This window comes from Bos javanicus, chromosome 2, assembly GCF_032452875.1.
Source record: "Bos javanicus breed banteng chromosome 2, ARS-OSU_banteng_1.0, whole genome shotgun sequence".
NCBI lineage: Eukaryota > Metazoa > Chordata > Mammalia > Artiodactyla > Bovidae > Bos > Bos javanicus.
The window spans coordinates 43,587,351-43,608,765 of NC_083869.1; the positions used below are offsets into that span (position 1 = coordinate 43,587,351).

Consider the following 21,415-nt stretch of genomic DNA (forward strand, 5'->3'; position numbering starts at 1 on the left):
ACTTTAATGCATTGGAGAAGGAAATGGCAACCCCCTCCAGTGTTCTTGCCTGGAGAATCCCAGGGACGGGGGAGCCTGGTGGGCTGCTGTCTATGGGGTCACACACAGTTGGACATGACTGAAGTGACTTAGCAGCAGCTAGCAGGGGAAATTGGTCACTTTTTTTTTTTTTTTAATGAGATCACTAACTGAATTTTGCATAATTGTTTGTCCATTCCTGAAAAGTTGTTTTGTTTCCAGATAGGATATTTCTTTCTGAGTGTCGTGATTCAATACAAAATATTTTCCCCAAAATCTGAAGTTAGCTTTATCAAGTATAACTGAAATATATTTATTAGGTCAAACCTGAAATTTTGCCTTGCTATTTATTTGTGGTTTAATGGGAACTAAATTAGTGACCAGATTTATCATGCTGTGCTCTTGAGGTAATGGCTTTATAGAGATTCGCAAAAGGCAAAAAAAAATGTATTAGCATTATCTTGTAGTAAGCTTCCCTAAGGTCTGTCTTATTTTTGACCTACCTAGTTGCTTATTAAATTACAGCTTTCTTGATTACCCTTTTGAATACCATACTTTAGTAGGTTTGAGGGAAGGCATAGAATTTTATACTTGAAAAGCTCTTTGGGTAATTCTGATATTGCTAACCAATTTATCACAGTTCTATTTTCATTATTTGTGTCGTATGTATTGTCTTGGTTTCATCCTTGAATTCAGAGTATGTTTTAATGAAGTCTTTTCGAAATTTTCCATGTGGAAATTCCCTGACAGTTAAGTGGTTAGGACTCTGCTCTTCCACTGCAGAGGGCTTGGGCATGATCCCTGAATCAGGGAGCTGTAGACTTAAAAAATAGTGACCACCTAGAAGTTGAGAGTTATGTTTATTTGGTGGAAATTTTTAGGATTTCAAGCCCAGTAGACTTGGGCATCTCAAATAACCATGAGAAGACTGCTCTGAGGAGGCGAGAGGAGGAGCCAGGATATAGAGAAGTTTTATAACAAGGGCAGGTAGTCTGAAAGTCAGAAAATGATTGTTAATTAAAGGAAGACAGATACCTCAAGGAATTTAGGAGTTCAGCACTCTTGAATTTAGGAGTTCAGCACTCTTCTATGCTTGGGAAGGTACAAGAGTCTGGGCTCACTGAAATCATTCCTTTAATATGCATCTCAGCTTTCTGGGGCCAGTATCCTGTGTATTTATCCCACATCCTGAGCTTCCATGGGACTCAGTTTAGGGAGTGGTTGCAGCCTCATGGCTGCCAGATTACAGATACTCTTCTCTTTCCTGAGTGCCCTTAAGGGCCCGAATTGGAGGGTGCAATTGCTGATGACTGTTAAATCCTTGTTTACTAATATGGCCAGAAATACTTCATTCCTCAGAACTAAGATCCTGAAAGCTGTGCACATGGCCATAAGGAAATAAATAAAAGATCAAGAAATAATTATATAAATAAAAAGTTTTCCATAAACATTTCCTATTTAGATAATTAAAAGTTATATTTGAGTATACAAGTATTCAGATAAAGTGAATTTGAACTTTGTAGGGAGTTAATGCAAATAATGCAAAGTTAATACAAATAATGCAAAGTTAATGCAAATAAACCTCTTTCTTTACTGATATTTGTTTTAATTTTTTATAACTGGTAAAAATTCTAGATATGGATAAAGAAGATGCATTAATTTGCTTTGAGGAACACATTCGAGCTTTAGAAAAGGAAGAGGAAGAAGAAAAACAAAAGAGTTTGCTTCGTGAAAGGAGACGACAGCGTAAAAATAGAGAATCTTTTCAGGTAATTTTAAAAGTTCTGTTTTTCAGCTTAATTTTATAATATGGTTAATGACCTTTAAGAGTGATATAAGCAATTTTGAGAATCCCGGTCTCAGATCATTAACTTGGGCTTTGCAGAGGATCCATAGACATTAATTCTTAAATTATACAGTTAGTTGTGAATCCACTTAAGGAGAGTAGCCATTCCAGGCAAGAGAAACACAGAAGGCTATAGCAGATTTGGTATTTAAAGTGAACACTGATAGGTATGGTTTCACTCAGGAAAGAGGAATCAATAGCATAAGGGAGGACTGAAAATAAATGTGTGATGAGTCATTAGTACTTATTCATTTTTAGTTCTTTAAAGAACTGTAGGAAATGCTGTGGTATGCTTTTGAGGATGGAGAATCCCAGGGACGGGGGAACCTGGTGGGCTGCCGTCTGTGGGGACACGACTAAAGTGACTTAGCAGTAGCAGCATAATTCTTAAACACTATACAGAGGAGCTCAAATTACAGATTCTCTGTATAGCCTTATTTTGCATCTATGTCATGTTTTAATTACTGGATCTCTTTCATTAAATCCTGTATTAGGATAAGTGCAACTCCTCATGGTGCCTAAGATCACCAGTCACCTTAAATGCCACAGCCAATAGCATTATTGCAGTCTTCATTGCATAAGAATGTAACGTTTACTTCTCTTGATGGTTTTCTTTTATCTTAGTAGTTTCCCAAAGGATCATTTGGAGTATTGTTAAAACCAGGGGTTGTTGAGCCTCACCCTCAGAAATTGATTCAGTAGATCTCTTTCAAGTTGTACATAGACCTTTTAAAGGAAGTAGAGCAGCAGAGGAAGATTACTGAGCTGAATGTCTGTCGCAGAACCAATAGAACATGCTTTTGCCTGCGTGTGTGCTTGTTGTGTTCAGTCACCAAGTCATGTCCCCCCAAGGACTGTAGCCTGCCAGGCTTCTCTGTCCAATTATATTAGTAGTAATCAGAAACCATGCCAGACACATACTAACGTGATACAAAGCTATATTTTAAGCTTAAGAATCAGATTAAATATTTTAGGCTGAAGCCCAAATTAAAGGTAGGGGCAAAATTAGACTGATGTTTTGATTAGATAGTTCAGGGTTAAAGACTAGCTTTTCTTTGGTAAGAGAGACCAGTCAAGATAGAAGGAATGAAGAAAGAATTAAAAGATGAAAGTATTCTGTTACTAAGTAAAATCTTTGAAGGTTTATTCAAGTATATATGAGTAGTTATATCATGGACAATATATAAGGAGACCAAAAACAAGGAAGGAGATGAGGGAAAAGAGATTATTGAGTTGGACTGAGGTAGTGAGTGGTGTTGAACTAGTCATTTTGTTGATGGTCATGATCTGGGGAGAAGTTACTACTAGCATCTAATTGGATAGAGGCCAGAGGTATTGATAAACGTTTCCCAATGTACAGGATTCCCATCCTGCATTGTGCCCCCAAAAAGTTTATGAGCTCCAAGGAGTCATTAGTGCCAGCGTTGGGAGCTGCCTTCTCTAAACATAAGGCCTAATGTGTTCTGGAGGATTTATTTTTTTATTTAATTTTCTAAGAGGAAGATACATAATTTTACTAAAGCAATGCATTCAGAGTTTGGAGAACTAGGACTTAACCCCCATGTCTGATTTTAAAACCTATTCTTTTTTTCCATATTACTATTATAACTTAAACAAATTTTTATAGGCACACTTTATTATTATTTTTACTATTTGCCTACTTTCAGGGAAACATATTGACTTCAATACTCTGCAATTTTCAGATGTCCTTCTTCCTGAAAACCAGCCTCAGCCATCTTTGAAGCAGCTTGCTTTTCATCTTGTCCCCATCCTTCCCAAGATGGGGTTAGTAAATACTGGGTTAGCCACAAAGTTTGTTTGGGTTTTTCATAGTATCTTAGGAGAGACCTGAAGAAACTTTTTGGCCAACCCAATAAAAGAGAGTAAAAGCCATACAGTTTTAGCATAATGGTTTTCAAACCTGAATTCATATCAAAGTTATCTGGTGATCTTTAAAAAGTAAATTATAAGTATCTTTATTTTAATTCATATTTTAAAAGGAACCTCAAGTGATTTCTAATTATCACTCAAGTTAGATTGGCTGTTGAAACAGTGGTGGTGGTAGTAGTTTAGTTTCTAAGTCATGTCTGACTTTCAACCCTGTGGACTGTAGCCCACCAGGCTTCTCTATCCATCATACTTCCCAGGCAAGAACACTGGGATGAGTTGCCATTTTCTACTCTATCATTACTGGAGTAGATTCAGTGTCAAAATGCTATTACTTATCAGATCTTCGCAGCCAAGAAGTAAAACAGAAATACTAGCAAAGCAGATATGATAGAGTAGATTCTTTAGATACTAGAGAGCATCTTTGAAGATGGTTTCCAAGCTATTTTAAGGATTCCACAGAGGGAGAAGTGTGATCACTAAGTGATCACATAGCAGGGGTGTTGTTAAGCTCTCATTTATGTTGAAGGGTAAGGATGAAAGGATAGAAATTTTAAGTTTGAGAAAGAATTTTGGATATAGAGACTGAATCGACATGCTTATTCCCATTTGGAGAGAAGTGGGGCTATATGTCTGGTATCATTCAGGGCAGTGCTATTCAATAAAAATTTGTATGCCACATACATGATTGTAATTTCTTATTAATTTAACTAATACTAATTTTAGTAACCTCTTATTTCACCCAGTATACCTAAAATATTTTCATTTTAACATGCAACCAATATTTATTTTGGTAATAAACCTTCAGAATCATTGTGTGTTGTATACTGCTGGCACATCTCAGTTCAGAGTCATATTTCATGATACTTAGCAGCTGCATTTGACCAGCGACTGTGGTATTGAACAGTGCAGGTATAGGAATTTTAGGAACAAAATTTGTACCATAGTTTAGGGACATTTATAGCATTAAATAAACTCTATAAGGATTTCAGGAAGCAGAAAATGTGGAAATTGCAGACTATTGAAGACAATATGTTGCCCTGAAAGTAAGCAAATAGTAAAAATAATAATAATAAAGTGAGGCTATAAAAATTTATGTTTGTTATAACAGTAATAGAAAAAAAGAAATAGGTTTTAAAATCAGACATGGAGGTTAAGTTCTAGTTCCCTAAACTCTATGTATTGCTTTAGTAAAATTATATATCTTCCTCTTAGAAAAGAAAATTAAATAAAAAATAAATCTTCCAGAACACATTAGGTGTTATGTTTAAAAACAAAAAGTACATTTTACAGTAAAAGTGCATGTACCTTCTTTAGCCTCATTATTTGTAATAATAAACAGTGCTTTGAATTTACTTGTATACATATTTATAAACTAGAAATGATGATCTGTCTTAAAGGGGCACATAAACTGAAGTCTGTAAAAGTAATGCACACCTTTTGTCTGAAGTCCAAAATAGTTTATGTAAAAGCAGATTTTACTTTCATCAAAGAGCAAGTATCAGTTGCACTTAAACACATTTGTGATAACACTGGTGGAAGAGTTTTATATATTGCTGTTTTTAACATATGTTTTTATTCATGTTATACCAACATTTCCAAAGTCCTTAAATATGGCTTTTGAATGTGTAATGAGTTTGTTGTTGTTGTCCCTTTCCCCCAGATATTTTTAGATGAACTGCATGAACATGGACAACTGCATTCTATGTCATCTTGGATGGAATTGTATCCAACAATTAGTTCTGACATTAGATTCACTAATATGCTTGGTCAGCCGGGTGAGATTCTTCTTTTTCCTAAATTGTAGTTATAATAGTTGGAACGGGCCACAGGGAAGGGTGGTTGTGTTTGGGGCATGGGGTGTGCTTTCTTTTGTTTTATAAACAAAAAAGTAATTGCAGCTCTTTGATTAGAGCTAGCTTTTGACTTCTTTAGTTTTTTCATTAGGATCAACTGCACTTGACCTTTTCAAGTTTTATGTTGAGGATCTTAAAGCACGTTATCATGATGAAAAGAAGATAATAAAAGACATTCTGAAGGTAAATATATACTATTAACTTTTAGTCTGGGGCATATTTTTTAAAATAATACTATGTTCTTTTTGTTACTAATATTAACAAGATTTCTGTTTTTTAGGATAAAGGATTTGTAGTTGAAGTAAATACTACTTTTGAAGACTTTGTGGCAATAATCAGTTCAACTAAAAGATCAACCACATTAGATGCAGGAAATATTAAGCTGGCTTTCAATAGTGTAAGTTATCATTCTTACTGTTATAAACAACTAGATTAATAAAACAGTTCTTAGTACATTTGGCTAAAGATACTTAAATTGTATGTAAACTCCTGAAATTAGGGAATAGGAATAGTATTTTACAGAGTAGTGGACACTTTCAAATAAGGTAACAGATAATATACTTAGATGGTGAGTGATAGTAAATTCCTTTGCTAAAATTAATTGGCCCTTACCTTATAGATGATGGGAGAATAATGAATTTAACACAAGTTAAATTGTACTATATGTATATAAATATGTTTTCTAAAAGTTACTAGAAAAGGCAGAAGCCCGTGAACGTGAAAGAGAAAAAGAGGAGGCTCGGAAGATGAAACGAAAAGAATCTGCATTTAAGAGTATGTTGAAACAAGCTACTCCTCCAATAGAATTGGATGCTGTCTGGGAAGATGTATGTATACTTACAAATTTTTTCCTTTACAGTTGAAAATAAAAATCTTTTTCTTTCTCATAGCTACAGAGATAAACTGAAGTTATTTGAAGATTGTAAACTCAGCTGTGATGGCATTTAGGAATACTGGAGGAATGGAAATAAAGACTGAGAGGGCCGGGGTGCCAGTTTTCACTTGCTGTTTTTTTAGTCATATTGGTATATTTTTCTCAGTTTTCATATTTTTATTGCATATCTGAATTTTTCAGATCCGGGAGAGATTTGTAAAAGAGCCAGCATTTGAGGATATAACTCTAGAATCTGAAAGAAAACGAATATTTAAAGATTTTATGCATGTGCTTGAGGTAATTTTAGTTATATTGTAATTGGCTGATATATTTAAAAATGTAAAACATTTTTTTTAATCGAAGAATTTAGAATGATCAAAGTGTTCTTCCTAAATTATACTACTTTTATACAAATGTACTTAACTATCTGGGATGATTAGGGAGTGGTTTATTCTATAGGAACTGCTTTTAAATGAAACACACTAGGCTTGCATGAGAAGGTAAAGATCTATTTAGTGAAGACAATTCATATGTTTCATATTTATATAGTGTTACAGAAATTCATCAATTTAGGAGTCACATGGAATGATTAATAAACCTGTAAAGAACTTAGAATCTGTAAAGCAGATATAAAACAGTTTTAAGCATATTTCAAATATTATACTACATTAGAGGTGTTGGAAGCTCGGGAATGTTCTGAAAAATAGTAAGTTTTTGCTAAAACAAGTAATGATAAAATTACAAATTATTCCACTAGCTGAATTAAGGGTATTTTGATGAAGATTTCAGGTAATCACTTATAGATAGTAAACATGCTAAATTGACCAATAATAATTATTATTTGGTGCCCATGTTATGCTTAACAAATATTACATATACGAATGTAATCCTCACAGCAACCCTGTGAAGTTACAGATGAGCAAACTGAGGCCAAAAGGAAAAGTAATTTGCTGTGAAGGGATTCCAACATAGGCTTTTGACTCTAGGGCCAGTGCTTTTACCAAATATGCTTTGCCATCAGTTTTGGACAAACTTATACTTCACAGCAAAGTGAAGTTAGCATATACTTAAATTTGTAATGTTCATGGTCTTTGGGAATAGCAGGTAACTTAATTGTTGATGATTTCTTAGGATTTATTGTCCTTGATAAGTATCAGTGTTGACAACAGTTTGCTCTGTTAACAGGCCCCTTGTACCATATGTTGTCTCTCAGCTGCCTTTAAATCTAGTGCTATTGGCCTGTAGATCTTTTCTACTCAGATCAGCAGCATCTGCATTACCTGTAAACTTGTTAAAAATACAGAAACTCAGGCCCCATTGGCAGAAATGTATCAGAATTATCATTGTCACAAGATTCTTAAGCACTGGAATGTACATTTAATTTTGAGAACCTTTGCTGTAGTGTAGTGTGTTAATATTTTCCCCCAATTCAGGAATGTCCACAACAAGATTCTTTCATGATCTGTGCTGGTAAAGTGATGAGGTCATAAATGGAGCTGATGACCACATAGGGAAGAGCTGAACATACCAGAAAAGGATTTGGACCTCAAAAACGGGCCTTGAGGTAGAAAAGGAAGAAGAGTTAACAATTAGTGACATAAAAAGTGAGAGTCCCTGAACCAGATTTTCCCTTTCCACTTATTTGTAAACTGATTTATTTCCAAATCCTTAGATATGTTTGGGAGTAGGGAACTTTTACTGCAGCGTTTCCCCTCTCCTTCTAGCCTGATCATTGTTCTAGTAAGAGTTAAAATCCATAGAACATTTCCTTTTTTGATTTCACGTGTAGTTAGATTGCCTTTGGATATCTTAAGTTCGATGAGGAAGGGAATGCTCCTTGAAAAGAAAGTAGATTTTGTATTCAATTTCTGAGACTAACCTCCTTTACAGATGGCTCTGGGGTAATTCTTTATTTCAGTGCTGAACTTAGCTCACTGACAAAAGCCATGTTCATCAAATAAAATGTAATTATATTTCATTGTTTTTGAAAGTAGTGTGACTATTCTGTAGATACATACCTTTATAGAGGGTATCAGTTGTCCCCACTGTACCCACACCATTCTCATTGCTGTAAGAAGTATTTTATTAATACTTTTAAACGTGTGTTTAGATGTGAAATGAGTGCGTATAGGATAGTTAAAATGTTCTCTTCACTTTAAGTGATAGTAACTCTTTGCACAGTTTCAAGTTGGGAAGTACATTCTAAAAATGCAAAATGAATGTCGTTTTTACTCTAAAAAGAACTTACTTGCAAAACTATTAAAAATTCTCTGTGATCTGTTATCTAAAGTGTGAGCTTCTGTAATTTTTTTCTTTTGCCTCTGTAGCATGAATGTCAACATCATCATTCAAAAAACAAGAAGCATTCTAAGAAATCTAAAAAACATCACAGGAAGCGCTCCCGCTCTCGATCAGTAAGAAAGTTTATTTAAAATGGTACCATAAGTATATTGAAGTATTTGTTAGCATCATTATGAATAAAATTGTTTATGTTGTGTAGGGGTCAGATTCAGATGATGATGACAGCCATTCAAAGAAAAAAAGACAGCGATCAGAGTCTCGTTCTGCTTCAGAACATTCTTCTAGTGCTGAATCTGGTAAACATAATTTTAACTTGATTAAAGTCGTTGGCATTTGGATGTCCTCAAATTCTGACACTTTTCTTTTCATGCTGCTTAGAGAGAAGTTACAAGAAATCAAAAAAACATAAGAAGAAAAGCAAGAAGAGAAGACATAAATCAGTAAGCAAACTCTTGATTTTTATACTGCACCTAAGCTTTTGCCCTTAGCTTTCTCAGTGGCAGTAGACATTTCTGCTTGGTCCTATGCAGAGTTTAGGTGAGCACCTAAACTCAAGAGTTTCAGAGTTGTGGTTCACCTTAATCTTGCAATAAAATCCTTTGGTGAACTTGAAACAAATAATAATAAACAGCGTTAGGATTCCCACTCTGGTTTTTTATACTAATCTTAGAGAAAGAGCCAAGTGTGTGTGTGTGTGTGTGTCATAGCTGTCTTAGAGAAAGAGCCAAGTGTATGTGTGTGTGTGTCTCATAGCTATCTTAGAGAAAGAGCCAAGTGTATGTGTGTGTGTGTCTCATAGCTATCTTAGAGAAAGAGCCAAGTGTATGTGTGTGTGTGTCTCAGCTATCTTAGAGAAAGAGCCAAGTGTGTGTGTGTGTGTGTGCGCATCTCATAGCTATTGTTGAGAACCACAAGTTTAAACAACTTCTCTTCTATTCTTGGTTCTTGGTCTTAGGTACACATCAAGATATACCTAATCTTAGGGATGAAGGTACACCTAATTTAGTGACCCATTTTTAGTGATAGTTTACCCTGTCAGACTGTCATCTTTCCCATAGGAAAGACCAACTTGCTGCCATGAATCTTTGGAATGTTTTAGATTCCTTAAGGTTATCAATTCAGATTTCACCACTCTAGGAATACATAAATACTGTGTTAAATGTGGGTGTTCTTAAATATTACCAATATAAGGGTTTTTTTTCCTAATAGCATTTTGATAAAGTAACCATTTTAACATTGTCTTTTATTTGCAAAGGACTCTCCAGAGTCAGATGCTGAAAGAGAAAAGGATAAAAAAGAAAAAGACCGGGAAGGTGAAAAAGACAGAACTAGACAAAGATCAGAATCAAAACACAAATCACCTAAGAAAAAGACTGGAAAGGATTCTGTAAGTATTTAGAATTCTTCCTCTTTGTATCTACCAGTTAGCTGCTTTTCACACAAAGCAGTTTTCTAATGTATGTCATTTGTGTGACCCCATTTAAGCATCCTAAATTTCATATTCATTAAAAAAATAACGTGGCGTTCTGTCACTGTTGTTTAACCCACTAAGAAAGAATATGTTGTTCTAGCTTTGTACATTCTCATTAAGAAATGCCAATGGATGTTTTCTGCCTAATTTAAGAATATAAAATTTAACAGATGAAACTCAAATTGGGTTTTCCCTTGATATGGCATCATTGTAAATCCTGTTTCAATAGGTAGCTTTCCAACAGCTTTTAGAAATAATCATTGAGAGGAAAGAGGTGAGGGCAAATAGGGGGATATTATAAGCCAAATCTAGTGTTTTAATATCGAATTACATAGTCAGTCCTTAGTTTCCCCCATATGTATGTGTGTGGCAGAGCATATGACACATGCCTTCTTCACCTTGCTGTTCATGCCACAAATGCTGTGGGCTTAGCAAGCATAATGCCTCTGAGCTACCAACTGAGTTTAAGCTGTGTAGGTAAGTCCTCGTCCTCCCTTAGGATTTTCTCCTTGGGTGGGAATAGGGTGGAGGGGTGTTTGTTTTCAAACAGCACTGAAGAGTCTGATGCACATCTTTGGTGAGGAATGATTATTTCCTCTGTATTTACTTAGCGACTTAAGTGTCCTTGCTGCTGCTGCTAAGTCACTTCAGTCATGTCTGACTCTGTGCGACCCCATAGACGGCAGCCCACGAGGCTCCCCCGTCCCTGGGATTCTCCAGGCAAGAACACTGGAGTGGGTTGCCATTTCCTTCTCCAATGCATGAAAGTGAAAAGTGAAAGTGAAGTCACTCAGTCGTGTCTGATTCTTAGCGACCCCGTGGACTACAGCCCACCAGGCCCTCCGTCCATGGGGAGTGTCCTTACATTAGATTAAATGGGATCCCTGAAGGGTGATAGAAAATATAGGTGAACAATCAACTTTTGAAGAGTTGAGTTCCTTCTCAAAGTGTTTTGTGTGGTTTTTGTTGTTTTTAAATTTTTTCCAGCCTAACTTGTCCTCATAACTCTGGGTACAATATAATAATGCTCAGAAGATAATACTTTAGTATAAAAATACAGGATAACCTAGACTCTGAAAAATTAATGAAGAATACTTAGGAAATGAACACCCAGCTTCCATTAAATGGAAATAAGATGTTTCATATTCAGTTATGTAGAAGGGAGGAAAAGAAATGGATACGTACTATTCTCCCTGATGTACATATTAAACTGAAAGTAAACACCTTAGGAGAGTTCCATTCTAAGAGAACTGTCTCCCCTGGTTACTCCCCAAATAACCAGGGAGTATTTGGTTAATTTGGTTAAGGCTTTTGGGAAAGAAATCAGTCTTTAATCAGTCTGTGATGCCTTAGTTTCTGTGGAAGAGAATCCATGTAGATTTTGTGTTCTTTTTTCAAAGGTTCACTACTACTTACCCTTTTGAGTACTGACACAATCGTATTCACTGTTGTTTTTCAGGGTAATTGGGATACTTCTGGCAGTGAACTGAGTGAAGGAGAATTGGAAAAGCGCAGAAGGACCCTTTTGGAGCAACTGGATGATGATCAATAAATTATACCAAATATGTTTACAGTATGATTTAAAGTCTAATTCAGACCAGGGACTCTATTTTAAGTTCAATTGAAATAACACTGGGTTTTAATTATATCACAGGAAAAAAAAAAAAAAGTGCATTTAAGTATTGTTATTGTGGACTTTATAAAAGCAAAGGAAATTGAAAATAACTTTTGATTCTGTATCAAGAATCATATTTTCATACAGTCATAACTGTCTGTCTGTGACCCTTTCATAGGGCACTGCAGGATGGATTAAAGGTGGCAATTTACTGATAACTGCAGGTGTCTCTACTTTATTCTAAAGTGTAAGTCATGAGGTGATTTGATTTACTTTATAGAAGCTGGATTTTGAAGATATAATGGAAAAATTTTGATATCTAGTAGTACAAAAAAAAGCACCAGCAACTGATATACTGCTTTTTTGTGCACTACCCAACTGGTTAAAGATGATATGATCTTTTATGGTAAACTCAGAAATAGTGTTCATAATGGAAACCTGGTAGACCCTTAACTATAGTGGTGCTGCTCAGCACTGCTATAATAAAGCCACCATTATTTTTTATGGAACATCTGAATACATTTTGAAAAGGCTACTGTGAGGGCATTATTTTGAGGTGATGTTTAAAAAGTTAACATCAAATCAAATTGTAAATTAGCTTAAATATATTGCCTTAAGGACCTACTAAAGAATGTGCCACCGAACTTTAAGTGACGGCTGCAATATCCTTGTCTAAAACAAATCAATGTTGACTTCAGCAATTTCTTTAACAGTTTTTTTTTTTTTATCCGAACTTTCTCTTGCTTTTTTTCATTGAGGAAGTCTTTTACCTTCCCTGCTCACTGAGAAGTATTGACTTCGTGGTACACATTCTAAAGCATTTCTGATTTGAATATTTTTGTACATTTTTATCAATTATTAAATCTTCTCTTCTAGTGTGTACTAGTATTTATTTCTACTGCTCAGCTCTAAAAAAAAGAAAGAAAAAAATTGTATGATTCTTTAAAGGTTAAGATACTAAACCCCTAAAATTTTGCTTTATCTAATCCACATAGCCAAGTTACTTTCCTTTTTTAATATTTAAGAATATTATAAATCATACAGGCCCCTGTATTTGTTTTTGATCTATGAATTTCCTACAGAATACTTTAAGAAAGGCAATGGTTTGAAGCAAGAATACTTTTTACATGCTAACTTTTGAAGGTTGGTAATGTAATTTATACTATTTTCCTTCAGTGCAGGAGATTTTTTTTAAGTAAATAAATTTAGCACATAGTCTTTGGTATTACCTTAGGTATTTTTTTATTTTGGGCATTTGGGGCAATCCTAATTCACGTTGGGATTTAGAAGAACAAAAAGTTCATTTTCCCTTCACCATCCTAATCAATTTGAAAGTGGGACAGACTGGGATGACTTTTCTCATCTCTGCCCCCTATGTTTCAATTAAATCTAGTATCCACTCTTGAAAGCCACAGGGGAAGGCTGGGGGGAGTCCTGAACTGGGGGGAGTCTCAATGCCAAGTCATATTTCTGCTGTGAAATATGACATGACTTTGTAGAAAGTAAAAACCACTATCTTCAACAAATGCGAAGCCAGTTTCTTGCTTGACGTTAGTCTCCTATTGTATATTAGAACCACAACATAATAACAACTTTATCAACAGGCAAGTTGCCTAGACTTAATGTTCAGAGGCCCCTTCATAATAATAGTTAATAGTTTATCATGTCAAAAAAAAACACTTGACCTGGACATCAAAGTAAAATATGCATATGATATTGGCAGAAATACTGGTGGTGTTTCACAGAATTTAGAATCTGTAAAACTTCCATGAATCATGATTTTTTAAAGTACAACTTGAAAGTTTTTAGTTTTCCTATTAAACTATTGATGTGATTTAGCATGTCCTTAAATTAACTTTCTGTATTATAGAGATACTGTCTTATCACAACTTCAGATTCCCATAAGACAGTACAAACTCAAGTTTCCTTATTGTTCCAACCATGAAAATTATTTGACCCAAAAACAAAGCTAATGAATTGTAAAGCAAAAATACAACGTACTTTTTATAAAGTATGTAATTGAAGTGACTATAATCCTGTAGTGATCCCATCAAATGGCATTAAGTTGCCAGAAAGATACTATGGCCTGGGATATAGGTGATGGGTAGATTTTATTAAAATAAGAGTTATGTGTGAATATCTTTAATCCATTTGATTAGGTTTCTAAATCTTCAGTCTAATAAAGCTGAAATGTCATAGAATATTGGTTTTAATAGAGCTGAACAGTTATGTTCAAAATGTGTTCAAACAGAAAGTATGTTTATATTCAGATAAAGGGAATTTATACTTTTCAGTTAAGCCTCAGACTTAGGTAAATGTTAAGGGCTTATCTTCCCTCATTATCATTAATATTAATGAACTCTTGGATTAAATTCAGTAATATATTTAATATGCTTAATAATCAAAAATAGGACTTCAAATATTCCTTCCAGTATAAAATTCCAGTATTTAATTCCTATGTGGAAAAATTGAATTGGTATAAAAAGTTAATGATATATGAAGAATTCTTTGCACCTCTCCCAAGTGTATTTAAGCAACATAAAACTTTTAAATAAAAGCAGTGGTCCCAACATTTTTAATACAGTGATGCCATTTCATTATCATTACCCAAAGGAGCGTCAACCTATAGATCATTCATGTGTTTCAACAATGAAAATAATTTTTATGCCTCCCAGTAAATCTGAAAATGCTCAAAGTATCACAGCCATTTCATCTTGATTTTTGCTAATTGCACCCCGTTTACAACAATAGTATGAAAGGGGTTGGCCTAGAGTAAAGCAGTCTTTTAATTCACAGTGGTAAGACTGTAAAACTTCAAAATCTGTATACATTTTTCTGAAAAGAAGATCCATAGTTTTCATTGAGTTACCAGGGGGCCTGCATCTTGTGTTAAGAATCATTTGCCTAGGTGATCCTGGTTTTCTTCCAGTGTTAATGGTCAACTGAGTGCTGACTAGGCAGCCACTTTTTATTTTTGCATCCAGATAGGGGTAACTCCTTTATTTAAGGATTATTTAAAACTTGGATACTATTTGAGAGAGCAGTTTCTAATCAAATAGTACCCAGCAAAGAGTAATTAATGCATTTTAAAAAATGAGTTTATAGGGTGTTCATTATGTAACTTAAATGTAAACTGCAAAGCTAAAGAACTAAATAAACACTTCTAAAAGCAAAATCGAGGCAAAGCACATTAATTCCTTACATCTTAAATCAGACTTTTTCTTTTCCCTTGGGGAAGTCTCTCTCCCAATAGCAGGTCAAATTTTCTTTTACATTTTCTAGGACTCATTTTACATAAAGGAAAAGCAAAATAACATCCCAAGTAATTTTCATGGAAATGCATTCTAAGTTATAGTTTCATTCTATGGTTCTAGTAATGGTGTATAGCAGTCTAATAATACTTACCTTCCTTATTCTTACCTTGCTGTTAAGTTTTTCCACCGTTTTGATGTAGATGGTGGTCAGATTCCTTGGGGGCAAGGATTTGTGTATCACTCACTGTCATGCGAATTAGAACAGTGCCTGGCACATAGTAGGCATTTATTGAGTGAATGTAAAATAAAATATCATTTGACAGATGTACTCATCCAGCATCCATGGTACTTGTCATCTGTATTAAAGGGCTTGAAAAAGCATCATGGCAATAAACCATACTGAACCCCAAACTAACTGAAGTACACTGAAGATACATTCTAGTGACTGTGCCTCAGTCTTAACTGTTCCTTCAGAAATGTCCAAACACTTATTATATATGAGAACATACAACTTTTCATGTGGTTTTTGAGTAGGAAAGGCAATCTCTTGTGATGATTTGAAACATACCTTCATATCATACACACAATTCTGTTACAAGGGTAGTCGTTTAAAAGTAGTAACTTTTGAGGAGCTAACATTTAGCTAGATCAGAGTTGATCTAAAGGCCCTAATTAGACAAAACAAAGTTCCTATTTTAAGTTCTGAGAACTAATCATTTCAGGCTATTTTTGACAAACAGGTGAATAATGGTGACAGGGCATGTATGCACTTAAGTGCTACTGGAGCTAACTTAAAGATGAGTTAGGAAGGGGAAGATTTTGCTCCAGTTATCCACATAGTCTCCCTAGCCCTCCAAACCATACTTTCTGGCTTAAATTTCTTAATTGCAGTGAATTTTTTATGCTTTTTAAAAAATCACTATATAAAAACTGTTCTTGTGAGTCAGTATGATCTAGTTCAAGGCCATCTCATCATTATTAGTGATAGATACTTGACTGTTAATTTGATGGTAATTTGTCCTAGGTTTAAGGTTGATATTTGCATTTGAGGGGAACTAGCTCACCTCCAGTTTTTATTCAGACTGAAACAAAGTGGCTGTCTAATCTCACATCATATTCAAACTAAGCCATTTCTTGATGCCCCTCTTTTATGCTGTCTTGGGGGGTATCTAAATGTGGTAATTATAATCTTTTTTTTTTTTTTTTTTTGGTCCTGCCTGCAAACTTTTTTGGTAGGTGTTGCTCTCTTGCCTACCTCTACAACTAAACTGAAGACTTGTTCTGAAAGGTGAGTAATAACAAGGAACAAGGTTTCTACTTTGTGTTTGTACTTAACAGATTTTCTCTTCTGTTCATATATTGTTCTGATGTAAAGAACTTCAATTATATAAAAGGTAGACCTTTTGTAAATAAATATAATTTATTAGAAAAATGACATCTACTAAATTGGATCTGTGTCAGCCTTTTCCTTTAAGCACTGTTGTATGCAGCAGTTCTGTGCTGTGCGCTGATAGATGCCCACATTCTGTTTTCTCAATGTTAATACTTGCTTTTCTTTATAAAAAGTTAGACCAAAAAAGTATATCAACATTTGTCCATGCATTTGTTTCTTGCTTCAGATTTTTTTCTTAGCAATAGTTGGAGTATTAGTTTAGAAAAAGTAGAAGATTAATCCTTTGGCACAAAGTGGGCTGATAGTATATTTGTCTGTGCACACATTTCTGATAAAAACAATGTATTAGGGCTAAGAATTTCATTTTATCAAATTTAAAATTAATAGATGTGAATTATAAACCTAGTATTGTGAAAGTATATTTCACAGTGTAAAATTAGGTGATTCTACAAAATCCAGTATGTTGACCCAGCAGAGTCAGTGGTGGATGTCAAGTTCCATTAACCGCTGAGCACTGTTGAGTGAGCAAGGTTGCTGGACATTCATTGCAGTGTCATTGGCAGTGACTTTTATTGGATTAAGATACAGTTTTAGTCACAAAGATTGGGAGTGAAAAACAAAGAGACTTACCTCTGAGTCATTAGAAAATCTTTAAAAATTGGTGCTACTGATACATTTCCAAAACCTAACCATATCTACCTCATTTTAACTTATTGCTCTAGTTTACTCTTGAAAATATCCTGACAGAATATTAATGACCTGATTTCCTTTACCATGAGGCACTTCTCCTGGTACAAAACAAACAAGAGTCTTAATAATTGCAAAATTTTAACTTTTTTCTGTTTTAAAAGTTTCAGCTACAAGTCTACCTTGGGAATATTGCAAGTTTGGTTCCAGATTATCACAATAAAGACTAATTTATGCCCCTTTAAGTTGTTTTTTAAACCACTTGGACAGTTTCTTAAATTATAAATTTCTTTACTTCGCTAAAAAATATACTAAATGAATATACTAAGAATATACTCTGATGACTTGGAATTCCAAATATCTGTGCATGCACAAGTGTTTCAGGTGCTTGGTGCCTGTCTGCAATCCACTAGTAGACAGTATATGCAACATCCTCATGACAACAAATGTTGAGAGAGGCAGTATCTCACCAAAAAAAGAGTGCTTTTTCTCTGGAAGGGATAAATTCATAACTAGGATTCTGGAGATACTAATCTCAATGCTAAAAGGCTCAATACTAAAATCTGCTTGGTTTCTACGTTCCATACAGCAAGTGACCAGGAGTTCTGTAGAGGAAGGAGTTTTCCTTACATTTTACCAAGTCTGTTTAGGTTATGAATTCAAGCAGCAAAACATACCTGTTTGTAGAAGCTAAAAGAGTATACATGAAACCGGCACATAAAACCCCCTAAAGTATACACTGAAAGACTACAACACAGTACAGGATAGTAGTGTAAATAGTTTATTTGCTCATATGCCATGAAAAGACCAGAAAAGTAACATGAACTGTTTTTATAAAACATTTCTAATATTGCTAAGCAGCAGGCCCATTAGGAGACAAACAGAAAAGGACATGCCAATATTATTGTCTATTTGTAGATTAATAAATAGCCCATTTTAACCTATGTTCATCAGGATTGAGCTTTGGAAAACAGCTGCTTTGTGGTAAAGGACCAACTATTTGTGTTAAATCTCATGGTCAAATCCCTCTTTTCATCAAAATGAAACGTTGAATGAGTCAGACACAATCTTGGCATGTTCTTTTTTAAAGTACACATGAAAATGTGCTAGCAGGTGGCAGTTTAATCTTTTTGTAAATAGATACGCTAAAGTGAAATGTGGTAACTGATCCCTAAACTGTCCTTGAAGTTAAATATATATATTAAAAAAAGAAACCTATAAGTTAAAATAACATTCAGATTGTATAGCATAGGCTGATGCATTTTTAAACAATATTTACAATATTACCCAGAGGCTTAGGTGGGAATTAAAGAGAAGTGTAAAAACCATAAAAAACTGCACCAATTTTATAGCAAAATATCTGTACATTTAAAAAGAGATATATAACTACACATTATCCAAGGGAAATGAGACCTTCACCAAGGAGTTCACATGAGCACAACATAAAATAAATTCAGTGGTTAAATACTATACAATAAACTTTACAATTAATATACTGGTGTAATGTACCAATAAGGTAAGCCAGAAGCAGAATGTGTGATGGAAACTACAAATTAGCTTCAGTCCAGTTTTTGACTTTGGATCAAGTGCCCTGCCAGAGATGAAGGAACAACAGTGGCTTTGTTGGCCATTTAGTCCCATTACATGTCATTTAAGCTTAATACCAATGTAATTCAGCAATTTAATTGCAATTCCCCACAAGGTAGTCTGGGAAGTACAAGAATTTCTTAGCTCTTAATGTGTGATGCCAAACATATCTAATCCAATCTACCAAAAGGAGGAGGGGGGAACCCTGCGATTGTCAGAGTGATAAGGCCAGGTTACTAATACTACTCTGCTAGCGGAAGTAAATCTTGAATGCTTGTTCATAGAGCTAGTGAACTTCTCCCTGGCTAGCAAGGCACTGATTTCTATTCTCAGGATTGACCCATAGTGGTCCTCAGAAATCCTAATACTGATTACTGAGATGTTAATTTTAGTGGTAATTAATAAACATTTGTATTTTTAAAAGCTGCCTCTAGCTGAAGAACAGTACTGCAAATAAGTCTTGTACACATCTGTATGCCATCATATGGTCTCATTCATACCACTGAATATCTCATGAGGCATCGTGCCCCAACACAGAAGCAGAATGTGAAACAAGTTGACTGACTTCTGTGCCACTGCAGTTATATCCTATTTGTACTTGGCTGGGGCTTGGGTATAGACAAAAGGAGTTTATCACATGACTTTTTCCTTCCGTGCTGCAAGCCCTTAAAAATACAAAGTTGACAGGTATGGCTAAACCAAAGTTAACTTTCTTAAAAGACAGCAAAGGAAGCCCACAGCAGATGCATTCCATGTTATTTACAACTTATCAGGAAACCAGGGTGGGCCATCATAGGACAATCACAATGGCAAATAATGAATGTAATATGAAATTTATATTTTGGTTAAAAAATAACATACTGGTGTAAAAAGATACTAATCAAATCAAATCCTATTGCTTTGATTAATCTGAGCAGGTACTTCCACTTTTAGGCACTTGTTAACAAAGGTTGAAAGCAGAGCCCATCATTTAAAAATTCCTATGTGTTTGCTAAATCTGAGCCCTTAGAATATTTGATCTGTGTTCAAGGCTGCAGTTAAATGGTAGCACAGAAAGTTCACATGGACATCTTCATTCACGCACACCCTTTATTCACACAAGCAGGTTTCTGGTTCACATGGTCATTTCGGCACCATTAACAGAACGCAAGTTCTGGTCATCAAAGCGCCGCCTAACACTTCTCCTCACCGCATCGGCTCGTCTGTATGGTTGGTTTCTAAGATCTGTAAAGAGGAGAGCACCAATGAGAGAATTGCAATCTGTAATATCATGTGTCTAAACAAGACAGGCCAGCTGGCAGCCAATCAAAGCAGCTTGTGTAGAAGAGTCAGCTAATGGGCCCTTCAAACTGAATTTGAGCCAAAAACATGTACTTTGCCCTCGATATTTACAGTCAAGCAAAACAGCATGTAATACTGGTGTGATTCTGGCTCTTATAAAATACAAGTAGAGTGCTTCTGTCACTGGCCAGAGAGTCTAGCCGATGTCATTTTGAAATGTTTCTTCCATTGGGAAGTAGCTATTACTTAGTAGTCATTTTTCTTTCTGAAAACGTGAATACCAACAATTGCAATAAACTTTAAACTGCAAGACAAAACACCGCCTTGTCCTATCTGAGATTTTAATTAAGGAAGGAGCTTATACCTAGTCTGCAGCCACGGCTTCCATTATTATTCCATTAAAATGAACTTAGGTCAGTTTACTTTGTGAATCAGATATATCACAGTCAACCACCAAACAAAAGCAATCACTAAATCAAAATAACACTCCATTCCTGAACGTTCTTTCCTGCCACCCAAGATGATGTTTTTCATCAGAGGGGAAAGATTGTATGGGCCCTCTTGGATTCCCCAATTTGTACTGCCAGTGAATGGCAGGATGCCTAACAATAACAACAAAATGCTTGAATGAATCAACCACTGTACTTTAGTTCAAGCAGGAAGGAATGAATGAGATGCACAAGAGGGATTTTAGTAAGCGCTCTTCGTATGAAGGCATGCTTTCTTGAATAAGGCAGGGTAGCCTCCATTTAATGGAGTCAGAACACAGTGAAAGGAAAAAGCAGGCTTCATACCTTTTCCCCTTGTTCTGTTCAGTATGTATTTCCCTACATCAACTTAGTATTGTTGATTTCTGTTTAGAAAAAAATCCTATCTTTAGAAAGGGAAACAACAGAATTAAAACATTTCATCTTTTTTATCCCTTCACTGCTCAGATTGAAAATGGATGGGTCATAGCTAGTCCACAGGATGTTTGGCAGATGCCTTAAATTTTTAAATACAGTTTCCTAGAAATTTAAACTGGGAATTAACCTAAAAACCAAGGTTTCTTGACTTTTGGAAAACTGGTTTTGGGCCCATTTAATTCTCACATGGCAAAATAAGCCAGAGCTAAGTGAGTGCTCAGCTCAATTCAGCACTGTCCCCACCCCATAAACTCCTGACTCACTGGAATTTGTGACCTTGCCCTACTCCTAAATTCAGGCCAAGAATGGTTTTGCATGCCTAATAATGTTCTCGAGCCTTTGCTTCCTCACCCAGAGTGGTAATGGAGGTTACAATTCCATTTCTGGCTCAGGATACGCAGTGACCTGCAATTTCATGGTTCCTAATAGGTCCTCAAAGG

General features: G+C 35.1%; 2 protein-coding genes across 15 annotated transcripts in view; one reads left to right on the forward strand and one right to left on the reverse strand.

Annotated features, from left to right (window-relative positions):
• Positions 1-12,746, forward strand: part of PRPF40A (pre-mRNA processing factor 40 homolog A) — a 58,882-nt gene extending 46,136 nt beyond the window's left edge. For 6 of the 10 annotated variants that reach the window (XM_061437895.1, XM_061437881.1, XM_061437915.1 and 3 more), the window contains 11 exons: positions 1,654-1,787; positions 5,415-5,529; positions 5,687-5,790; positions 5,888-6,004; positions 6,297-6,434; positions 6,683-6,778; positions 8,809-8,895; positions 8,982-9,078; positions 9,161-9,222; positions 10,038-10,169; positions 11,713-12,746. In XM_061437895.1, coding sequence (XP_061293879.1) covers positions 1,654-1,787; positions 5,415-5,529; positions 5,687-5,790; positions 5,888-6,004; positions 6,297-6,434; positions 6,683-6,778; positions 8,809-8,895; positions 8,982-9,078; positions 9,161-9,222; positions 10,038-10,169; positions 11,713-11,805 — 1,175 coding nt within the window. In that variant the 3' untranslated portion in view covers positions 11,806-12,746. The remainder of the gene's footprint in view (positions 1-1,653; positions 1,788-5,414; positions 5,530-5,686; positions 5,791-5,887; positions 6,005-6,296; positions 6,435-6,682; positions 6,779-8,808; positions 8,896-8,981; positions 9,079-9,160; positions 9,223-10,037; positions 10,170-11,712) is intronic. The other 4 variants (XM_061437888.1, XM_061437906.1, XM_061437918.1 and 1 more) reach the window with 1 other exon arrangement.
• A 5,221-nt stretch (positions 12,747-17,967) lies between these two features.
• The window catches only part of FMNL2 (formin like 2), a 333,014-nt gene continuing 329,566 nt past the window's right edge, over positions 17,968-21,415 (reverse strand). For 4 of the 5 annotated variants that reach the window (XM_061437865.1, XM_061437829.1, XM_061437860.1 and 1 more), the window contains one exon: positions 17,968-20,013. In XM_061437865.1, coding sequence (XP_061293849.1) covers positions 19,904-20,013 — 110 coding nt within the window. In that variant the 3' untranslated portion in view covers positions 17,968-19,903. The remainder of the gene's footprint in view (positions 20,014-21,415) is intronic. The other variant, XM_061437849.1, reaches the window with a different exon arrangement.